The sequence below is a fragment of the Oncorhynchus clarkii genome, chromosome 2, assembly GCF_045791955.1.
Source record: "Oncorhynchus clarkii lewisi isolate Uvic-CL-2024 chromosome 2, UVic_Ocla_1.0, whole genome shotgun sequence".
Lineage (NCBI taxonomy): Eukaryota > Metazoa > Chordata > Actinopteri > Salmoniformes > Salmonidae > Oncorhynchus > Oncorhynchus clarkii.
Genome location: NC_092148.1, coordinates 66495194 through 66506653, shown reverse-complemented (window position 1 = coordinate 66506653; position 11460 = coordinate 66495194). Strand labels below are relative to the sequence as shown.

The 11460-nt window shown below is 44.0% G+C and overlaps 1 protein-coding gene across 2 annotated transcripts in view; it reads left to right on the top strand.

Moving 5' to 3' along the window:
* Positions 1–1020: 1020 nt before the first annotated feature.
* Positions 1021–11460, top strand: part of LOC139372299 (BLM RecQ like helicase) — a 32258-nt gene continuing 21818 nt past the window's right edge. For both annotated transcript variants that reach the window (XM_071112039.1, XM_071112040.1), the window contains exon 1: positions 1021–1331. In XM_071112039.1, coding sequence (XP_070968140.1) covers positions 1237–1331 — 95 coding nt within the window. In that variant the 5' untranslated portion in view covers positions 1021–1236. The remainder of the gene's footprint in view (positions 1332–11460) is intronic.

Genomic DNA, 11460 nt, shown 5'->3' with positions numbered 1-11460 from the left:
GAATTCAGATAAGACTGTGTGATGATGCCGTTTATATAGTCCAGAGTTTAAAAAAAAATTAACTGGATAGTTTGGCTTCTGGATGCTGATTTCCTAAACGCCGTGGTATATCAGACCATATACCATGGGTATGCAAAAACATTTATTTGTACATTGGTAACCAGTTATTAATAGCAATAAGGCACCTCTGGTGTTTGTGGTAGATGGCCAATATACCACAGCTAAGGGCTGTGTCCAGGCACTCCACATTGCGTTGTGCATATGAACAGCCCTTAGCTGTGGTATATTGGCAATATACCACACCCCCCCAGGCCTTATTGCCAGTGCTTGAACTGAAATAAGTGCTGATACTGATTTTGGGTAATGGTACTGTTTACATTTAGGTGCAGGAGCCCCACAATACATGAGCTAACATTCTATAAGAGGAACAGGAGTTAGAAAATGCAAGGTGCCGGTACTCAGCTTCAGTGACCTGCCCAAGTCAAGCACAGCTTAAATATATGGGTACGATGCAAAACTACTTGTTTACTGTTCTAATTACATTGTTAATTAGGTTATAATAGCAGTAAGGCACTTTGGGGGTTTGTGGTATATGGTTAAAATACTATGGCCAAGGGGCTGTAACCAGGGACTCCGCATTGCGTCATGCGTAAGAACAATAAATCAAATGTATTTATAAAGCCCTTTTTACATCAGCCAATGTCACAAAGTGCTATACAGAGACCCAGCCTAAAACCACAAACTACAAGCAATGCAGATTAGAAGCATGGTGGCTAGTAAAAACTCCCTAGAAAGGCCAGAACATAGGAAGAAACCTAGAGAGGAACCAGGGTCTGAGGGGTGGCCAGTCCTCTTCTGTCTGTATTGGCCACATACCACACACACACTCGGGCCTTATTGCTTAAATACTGTACATTCATTTCTGCATGTAGCCAGATAGCTTTTCTATCTTTGACTACATTTCCCATGATAACCAGACCCGTGACGGGAAATCAGTTTCTGAACCAATGGAAAGCATTTAGTCAAAACGGCGCTAAAACACGTTAACAGACACTCTTTGCCTTTGGTTGCTGAATTTATTTATTTTTGTCATATAGCTATAGCTAGGTAGACAACGTTTTATTTTATATACCACGACAATAATACATCCACAGATTGCACAAGTGGTGTTTCGCGAAATAACAAGACTAGCCAGTTATTATGAATGCTAATGTTGAGACGCTAGCCTAGCTGATAATGTCCAGTCTTCCTCAAAATAATTTGAAGGAACAACTCGAGAGACATAGCAATGCTGCTCAGAGAAAACTGTCGTTGTCTAAACCCAAACCAGGGTAAGTATCTTGTTTGTCCAGCTGGAGTTGTATGACGTTAGCTAGCTAGCTACCTGTTAGCTCTGGTCCTGGGAGATCCGGGCGGCCTTCTTCAACGCTCTGTTGGACCGATTTGGTTCTGTGACCGGCTTCATTCGTTACTCACAAAAAAATGATGTATGTATGTTATAATGCTGATGTACTATCCTATTTATGCGCAAGCTGTCGTTTTTTATTTTAGTTTTATTTCACCTTTATTTAACCAGGTAAGCTAGTTGAGAACAAGTTCTCATTTGCAACTGCGACCTGGCCAAGATAAAGCATAGCAGTTCGACACATACAACAACACAGAGTTACACATGGAATAAACAAAACATACAGTCAATAATATAGTAGAAAAAAAGAAAACAAAGTCTATATACAGTTAGTGCAAATTAGGTCAAATAAGGGGGTTAAGGCAATACATAGGCCATGGTGGTGAAGTAATTACAATATGGCAATTAAACACTGGAATGGTGGATGTGCAAGTAGAGATACTGTGGTGCAAAAGGAGCAAAATAAATAAATACAGTATGGGGATGAGGTAGATAGATGGGCTATGAACAGGTGCAGTGATCTGTGAGCTGCTCTGACAGCTGGTTCTTAAAGCTAGTGAGGGAGATGGGAATCTCCAGCTTCAGTGATTTTTGCAGTTCATTCCAGTCAGTGGCAGCAGAGAACTGGAAGGAAAGGTGACCAAAAGAGGAATTGGCTTTGGGGGTGACCAGTGAGATATACCTGCAGGAGCGCGTGTTACGAGTGGTGCTGCTATGGTGACCAGCTGAGATAGGGTGGGGCTTTACCTAGCAGAGACTTGTAGATAACCTGTAGCCAGTGAGTTTGGCGACGAATATGAAGCGAGTGCCAGCCAACGAGAGAGTACAGGTCGCAGTGGTGAGTAGTGTATGGGGCTTTGGTGGCAAAACGGATGGCACTGTGATAGACTACATCCAGTTTGCTGAGTAGAGTGTTGGAGGCTATTTTATAGATGACATCACCCAAGTCAAGGATTGGTAGGATGGTCAGTTTTACGAGGGTATGTTTGGCAGCATGAGTGAAGAAGGCTTTGTTGCGAAATAGGAAGCCGATTCTAGATTGAATTTTTGATTGGAGATGCTTAATGTGAGTCTGGAAGGAGAGTTTACAGTCTAGCCAGACACCTAGGTATTTGTAGTTATCCACGTATTCTAAGTCAGAGCCGTCCAGAGTAGTGATGCTGGATGGGCGGGCAGGTGCGGGCAATGATCGGTTGAATAGCATGCATTTAGTTTTATTTGCGTTTAAGAGCATTTGGAGGCCACGGAAGGAGAGTTGTATGGAATTGAAGCTCGTCTGGAGGTTAGTTAACACAGTGTCCAAAGAAGGGCCAGAAGAATACAGAATGGTGTCGTCTGCGTAGAGGTGGATCAGAGAATCACCAGCAGCAAGAGCGACATAATTTTTGTATACAGAGAAGAGAGTCGGCCTGAGAATTGAACCCTGTGGCACCCCCATAGAGACTCCCAGAGGTCCGGACAACAGGCCTTCGATTTGACACACTGAACTCTCAGAGAAGTAGTTGGTGAACCAGGCGAGGCAATCATTTGAGAAACCAAGGCTGTTGAGTCTGCCAATAAGAATGTGGTGATTGACAGAGTCGAAAGCCTTGGCCAGGTCGATGAATACAGCTGCACAGTAATGTGGCGGTTATGATATCGTTAAGGACCTTGAGCGTGGCTGAGGTGCATCCATGACCAGCTCGGAAACCAGATTGCATAGCGGAGAGGGTACGATGTGATTCAAAATGGTCCGTAATCTGTTTGTTAACTTGGCTTTCGAAGACCTTAGAGATGCAGGGTAGGATAGATATAGGTCTGTAGCAGTTTGGGTCAAGAGTGTCTCCCCCTTTGAAGAGGGGGATGACCGCGGCAGCTTTCCTATCTTTGGGAATCTCAGATGATACGAAAGAGAGGTTGAACAGGCTAGTAATAGGGGTTGCAACAATTTTGACAGATCATTTTAGATAGGGTCCAGATTGTCTAGCCCGGCTGATTTGTAGGGGTCCAGATTTTGCAGCACTTTCAGAACATCAGCTATCTGGATATGGGTGTAGGAGAAATGGTGGAGGGTGCCGGGCAGTTGACCGGGGTAGGGGGAGCTAGGTGGAAAGCATGGCCAACCGTAGAAAAATGCTTATTGAAATTCTCAATTATAGTGGATTTGTCGGTTGCAACAGTGTTTCCTAGCCTCAGAGCAGTGGGTAGCTGGGAGGAGGTGCTCTTATTCTCCATGGACTTTAGTGTCCCAGAACTTTTTTGAGTTTGTACTGCAGGATGCAAATTTCTGTTTAAAAAAGCTAGCCTTTGCTTTCCTAACTGCCTGTGTATATTGGTTCCTAACTTCCCTGAGAAGTTGCATATCACGGGGGCTATTCGATGCTAATGCAGAATGCCACAGGATGTTTTTGTGCTGGTCAAGGGCAGACCGGTCTGGAGTGAACCAAGGGCTATATCTATTCCTGGTTCTACATTTTTTGAATGGGGCATTCCTATTTAAGATGGTGAGGAAGGCACTTTTAAAGAATAACCAGGCATCCTCTACTGTCGGTATACGGTCAATGTCATTCCAGGATACCCCGGCCAGGTCGATTAGAAAGGCCTGCTCGCAGAAGTGTTTTAGGGAGCCTTTGACAGTGATGAGGGGTGGTTGTTTGCTCGCCGCCCCAATACGGATGCAGGCAATGAGGCAGTGATTGCTGAGATCTTGGTTGAAAACAGCAGAGGTATATTTGGAGGGTTAGTTAGTTAGGATGATATCTATGAGGGTGCCCGTGTTCACGGATTTGGGGTTATATCTGGTAGGTTCATTGATAATTTGTGTGAGATTGAGGGCATCAAGCTTCGATTGTAGGATGGCCGGGGTGTTAAGCATGTTCCAGTTTAGGTCACCTAGCATCACGAGCTCAGGAGATAGATGGGGGGCAATCAAATCACATATGGTGTCGAGGGCACAGCTGGGGGCAGAGGGTGGTCTGTAGCAAGCGGCAACGGTGAGAAACTTGTTCCTGGAAAGGTTAATTTTTAGAAGTAGAAACTCAAATTGTTTGGGTACAGACAGACCTGGATAGTAAGACAGAACGCAGGTTATCTTTGCAGCAAATTGCAACACCGCCCCCTTTTGGCAGTTCTATCTTGTCGGAAAATTTTATAGTGAGGAATGGAAATTAAGGTTTTTGGTGGTCTTCCTAAGCCATGATTCCGACACGGCTAGGACATCTGGATTGGTGGAGTGTGCTAGGGCAGTGAATAAAACAAACTTAGGGAGTTTCTAATGTTAACATGCATGAAACCAAGGCTTTTACGGTTGCAAAAGTCAACAAATGAGAGAGCCTGGGGGATGGGAGTGGAGGTTGACACTGCAGGGCCTGGATTAACCTCTACATCACCAGAGGAACAGGAGGAGTAGGATAAGGGTACGGCTAAAGGATAACAGATCTGGACGCCTAGTATGTTCAGAACAGAGAGTAAAAGGAGCAGATTTCTGGGCACTGTAGAATATATTCAAGGCATGTACAGACAAAGGTATAGTAGGATGTGAATACAGTGGGGGTAAACCTGTGCATATAGTGATAATGAAAGAGATATTATCTCTAGAAATAGCATTTAAACCAGGTGATGTCACTGCGTGTGTGGGAGGTGGAACTAAATTGTTAGCTGCGGCGTGTTGAGCAGTGCTAGAGGCTCTACAGTGAAATAAAACAATAGTTACAAACCAGAACAGCAATCGACACGGCATGGTGACGTTAGTGAAAGGCATGAAGGGGTGATCATACAAGTCCAGTGCGTGGCTTCAGGCAGCTAGCGGCACGGGGCTAGCAGGCTAACAGAAAGGCTCTAGAGGGATGATGCGACGGAGGAAAGTCTGTTGTGGCCTCTGCAGTTACATCAGCGGACGGATCAGTAGGGCTCCGTGTGGTAAACCAGGCCAATTGGCAAAATATGTATAGTGGCTGAAGAAATATGTCCGAAGGGCCTCTTAAGCCAATGTGCTTTAGATAGCTAGCAGGCTGCAGATTAGCGGCTGTGCGTTCAGGGGTCGTTAGCTTCTATATTTCCAGGTGGGGAATTTTAAAAAATAATTAAAAAAAATAGGTTCAGAGCTTGCGGTAGGAATCCAGAGATATGGAGAAGAATAAGTCCGACTAGCTCTGGTTTGAGTCGCGCTGTACAGGCTGGCGAGAGTTGTCCGGGATAAAGGTAGCTGATGACCGCTAGCAAAGGATAGCTGACTGCTAGCTAGAGGTCGACCGATTATGATTTTTCAACGCCGATACCGTTTCTGACCCCATGCTTACATCTTTATTACAAATAAGACACCTTGCTTTCCCTGGTGCCAATTCCATGTAATAGGGACTACTGGTGCTCTACTTTTCTTTGCCATCTGTAAAACACACACACAGCTCTGAAGTGACAATGATACTGAAGAGTCTGCTTAGGAGACAAATACTCTCAACTGTTTGAATAAAAATAGAGCTTAAGTTACCTGTGATGAATGTTGAAAACAAAAACTGTAATTTCTATATGTAGGAAATCCTATTTTAATAATGGGCGTGGTAAGAATTGACTACCAAAGTGCGAGTCATAATTCCCATGACACCAAGCAAAATCTGAGAGGCGGTTCCTTCATTCATTTATTCCATAGGATATTTTTAGATTCACTTAAAATAAGGTCTGTGTTTCGTGTAGGCTTACACCACCTTACCAATTTTATAACTGTGTAGATATCCATAGGACAAGGTAACTGATCAATATTGGCTAAATATAAGCGAAGATACATTTTTTTGTAGAGTGGATTTATGAAAATACTTTGACAAACGTTACCTTATCCTATTGAGATTTACACGGGTAATATTGCCTGCTAACCTGGATTTCTTTTAGCTAAATATGCAGGTTTAAAAATATATACTTGTGTATTGATTTTAAGAAAGGCATTGATGTATATGATTAAGTACACATTGGAGCAACGACAGTCGTTGGTTGATTGGTTTTTATAAGATAAGTTTAATTCTAGCTAGCAACTTACCTTGGCTTACTGCATTCGCGTAACAGGCAGTCTCCTCGTGAGGCAGGTGGTTAGAGCGTTGGACTAGTTAACTGTAAGGTTGCAGGATTTGATCCCCCGAGCTGACAAGGTAAAAATCTGTTGTTCTGCCTCGTTCCTATGCCATCATTAAAAATAAGAATGTGTTCTTAACTGACTTGCCTAGTTAAATAAAGATTAAATAAAGGTATAAAAATAAAAATAAAATCGGCACCCAAAAATACCGATTTAAATACCGAGCTAGTGGCTTCGGAATGGATTCGATGGGCCTCGTAAGCCAACAGTCCGTTGTGCTCTAGACAGCTATTATTCAGGGGACGTTAGCTGCGAAGGTTGGAAGGTGAGAGGGTTCAGAGCTTGCGATAGGAATCCAGGGATATGGAGAGAAAAATAGGTCCGGTATGCTCTGGTTGAATCGCGTTGTACAAACTGGCGAGAGCTTTCCGAGCTAGGGGTTTGCTGATGACCGTTAGCTGGCTAGTTAGCTGGCTAGTTTATGTTGGAGAGATTCTAGTAATAGAGAAAAATACTTTAGAGAAAAAGCAGGTCCACACCACATTGGTTGAGGCGGGTTGCAGGAGAGTATTTTGAAGTAAGGGTTTAGAAAAATATAAAAACATATGTGAAGAAAATTATATACAAATTTATATACATTTGACATGACAAGACAAAGGACAAATACTTCTGACTGCTACGCCATCTTGCGCTAACTAGTTGTATATGTGGACATTAACGAGTTTCCTATTCCGACCAGTACGTGAACACGGAAAAATATCCAAGATACGATAACTATTTTGTACGGTCAAATGAACTCTGGTCCATGCGCATGCGTCGGTTCTAACGTTAGACTGCCTAAATATTTCTAACTAAGAGCATTTTATTTGGAACAAGTCATTTACCTAAACCTCAACTAAATCTTGTAATGAATAATGTGGAAATGGAGCAAGTTGAGGAGACTAAACTGCTTGGTGTAACCCTGGATGGTAAGCTGTCGTGGTCAAACCCTATTGATGCAACGGTAGCTAAGACAGGGAGAGGTCTATCAATAGTAAGCGCTGCTTTCTTGAAATCGCTATCAACAAAACAAGTACTACAGGCCCTAGTTCTGTCTCACCTGAACTACTGTCCAGTCATGTGTCAAGTGCCACAAAGAGGGACAAATTACATTTGGCCAATAACAGAGCAGCACGGCTGGCCCATAAATGTACAAGGAGAGCCAACATTTAATAAAATGCATGTAGAGGGAAGCTTGACTGCATCACTTTGTGCAAGGTATTGATTGACGTGTTGAAATCACAGAGCTGTCTGTTTTAAGGGACTAGCGCACAGCTCAGACACCCATACATACCCCAAAAGACATACCACCAGAAGTCACTTCACACCCCTTAAATACAGAACAGACTAAGGGAAACGCACAGTACTACATGTATTAATGTTATATTGTTTGTGTGCATCTAAATTATTTTCTATCGATTCCCTTGGTCATTTCATGTTCATGTGTATCTGAGTTATTGCCGTTAAAGCAGGCAGAAATCCAGCCAGTGTGACATAGCGCTGTGATAGTCGCTCTCACGACACTGGAAGTTAATAGGAATACGACTTTTAGATTGCGAAAACATCTATCATACATGTCAGATTTCAGTACTGGCCGATGTCATAACTCATTCTCATTCAACTCATTCAACTCATTAATTCTCTCGAATGAGCCATTGATCATATTTTTGCTATATTTCTACCTCAATAAATGTAAGTTAACAGAGGGTCTAGCACATTTTTCCTATTTGTCTGCCTCTTTAGTCCAGGGTGCATTGCATGGTGCCGTTGCCAGAGATATTATAGAAAGGAGAATCCAATGAATGAAGGAACAACTCTCCACCCAGCAGACTGTCAACCAATCGCATTCACGTTGTCATGCTGCGTCACGCGGTTGCTTAGCTAATCGTCAGGCAATGCAAATAGTCTGGGTAGCCATTTAATTAGCTGTTCAGGAGTCTTATGGCTTGGGGGTAGAAGCTGTTAAGAAGCATTTTGGACCTCGACTTGGCGCTCCAGTGATGCTTGCCGTGCAGTAGCAGAGAGAACAGTCTAGGACTAGGGTGGCTGGAATCTTTGACAATTTTTAGGGCCTTCATCTGACACCCCCAGGTATAGAGGTCCTGGGTGGCAGGAAGCTTGGTCCCAGTGATGTACTGGGCCCTATGCACTACCCTCTGTAGTGCCTTGCGATCGGAGGCCGAGCAGTTGCCATACCAGGCAGTGATGCAATCAGTCAGAATGCTCTCGATGGTGCAGCTGTAGAACTTTTTGAGGATCTGAGGACCCATGCCAAAAATATTTTCATTATCCTGATAGGGAATAGGCTTTGTCATGGCCCCTTCACAATTGTCGGGTGTGTTTGGACAATGATCATTTGTTAATGATTTGGAAGCCAAGGAACTTGAAGCCCTCAACCTGCTCTACTACAGCCCCGTCACTGATAATGAGTGCGTGCTCGGTCCTCCTTTTCCTGTAGTCCACCATCATCTCCTTTGTCTTGATCACGTTGAGGGAGAGGTTGTTGTCCTGGCACCACCTGGCCAGGTCTCTGACCTCCTCCCTATAGGCTGTCTCATCGTTGTCGGTGATCAGGCCTACCACTGTTGTGTCATTTGCAAACTTAATGATGGTGTTGGAGTCGTGCTTGGCCATGCAGTCATGAGTGAACAGGGAGTACAGGAGGGGACTGAGACCGCACCCCTGGGGGGCCCCTGTGTTGAGGATCAGCGTGACGGATGTGTTGTTACCTACCCTCACCACCTGGGGGTGGCTTGTCAGGAAGTCCAGGATCTAGTTGCAGAGGGAGGTATTTAGTCCCAGGGTCCTTCGCTTAGTGATGAGCATTGAGGGCACTATGGTGTTGAACGCTGAGCTGTAGTAAATGAATAGCATTCTCACACAGGTGTTCCTTTTGTCTAGGTGGGAAAGAGCAGTGTGGAGTGCAATAGAGATTACGTCATCTGTGGATCTGTTTGAGCGGTATGCAAATTGGAGTCGGTCTAGGGTTTCTGGGATAATGGTGTTGATGTGAGCCATGACCAGCCTTTCAAAGTACTTCATGGCTACGGACGTGAGTGCTACTGGTCTGTAGTCATTTAGGCAGGTTGCCTTTGTGTTCTTTGGCACAGGGACTATGGTGGTCTGCTTGAAACATGTTGGTATTACAGACTCAATCAGGGACATGTTGAAAATGTCAGTGAAGACACCTGCCAGTTGGTCAGCACATGCCCGGAGCACACGTCCTGGTAATCCGTCTGGCCTTGTGTATGTTGACCTGTTTAAAGGTCTTACTCACGTCGGCTACGGAGAGCGTGATCACACAGTCGTCCGGAACAGCTGATGCTCTCATGCATGCCTCAGTGTTGCTTGCCTTGAAGCGAGCATAGAAGTGATTTAGCTCATCTGATAGGCTTGTGTCGCTGGGCAGCTTGCGGCTGTGCTTCCCTTTGTAGTCTGTAATAGTTTGCAAGCCCTGCCACATCCGACGAGCGTCGGCGCCGGTGTGGTATGATTCAATCTTAGCCCTGTATTGACGCTTTGCCTGTTTGATGGTTTGTCGCAGGGCATAGCGGGATTTCTTGTAAGCTTCCCGCACCTTGAAAGCGGCAGCTCTACCCTTTAGCTCAGTTCGAATGTTGCCTGTAATCCATGGCTTCTGGTTGGGTTATATATGTACAGTCACTGATGGGACGACGTCCTCAATGCACTTATTGATAAAGCCAGTGACTGATGTGGTGTATTCCTCAATGTCATCGGAAGAATCCCGGAACATGTTCCAGTCTGTGATAGCAAAACAGTCCTGTAGTTTAGCATCTGCTTCATCTGACCACTCACCAGTCACTGATGCTTCCTGCTTTAATTTTTGCTTGTAAGCAGGAATCAGGAGGATGGAGTTGTGGTCGGATTTACCAAATGGAGGGCGAGGGAGAGCTTTGTACATGTCTCTGTGTGGAGTACAGGTGATTTAGAATGTTGATAGAGATTTGGTAGAACTGATTTAAGTTTAGAACTGATTAAAGTCTCCGGCCACTAGGAGCGCCGCCTCTGGGTGAATGGTTTGCTTATTTCCTTATACAGCTGACTGAGTGCGGTCTTAGTGCCAGCATCTGTTTGTGGTGGTAAATAAACATATAAATGTAATTAACTAGGGAGTCGGGCACCACAAAATAATATTTATAGAGCTGTTATCTTCCGAATAAACTCTTAAAGACCTAGTAATATTTTACATCAATAGCAGTCAATATTAATCGTCATCTTAATTCAGGCTCATCTGAAAGTTGTAAATTCTTAGTTATCTGCACCAACCCTGGCTAGCACGTTGAATCAGCAGTACAAAATTGGGTTTAATTATTTATTTACTAAATACCTAACTAATCACACAGAATTACACATAATTAAATCATAACTTGATTACAAATTACGTCATAAAGGAAAACGTCCCTAGAGGGCGGAACAGATATGACAGCTTGTAACACAAAAGAAAAGGGGCTGGGTTTTGGTGAAAGAGCGGGAAGACTGAGGAACAAAGGGCGAAGCTGTGCTATCGTAAATACAGTATCTTATGCATTCTAAATTACCGCCCATTTGGAAAAGGGAAATGCAATAAATATTTACACTAAGCTGCGCTTCGGTAGGTTGGTGGTAGATGGAAGGCCGTGTTGCCCAACCGAGTCCTTCGTCCTTTGAAGAATGTCTCTGCTGGTAAATGTAATATGTTGTAGTAACGTCGTTGTGTGGTAGACTAAATACTCTGTCTGTTCCTTCCTAACCCTTGTTTGCAGCGGCTGTTGCTAACTCAACGGCTAGGTGGTATCACTTCTGTAGTGAATAAGAGTTCAACGTTCATACCATTTGCAACCAAAGCTCACGCTGATGTTGGCTTCGTTCTGTAGTTATTATCTGAACCATTCTGACATCGGACCGCGTCCTCACGTCCTCTGAACAGGAGGTTATATTGTCGTCAAGGCTTTATATAGGAAGGGAGAGGGCGTGTTTG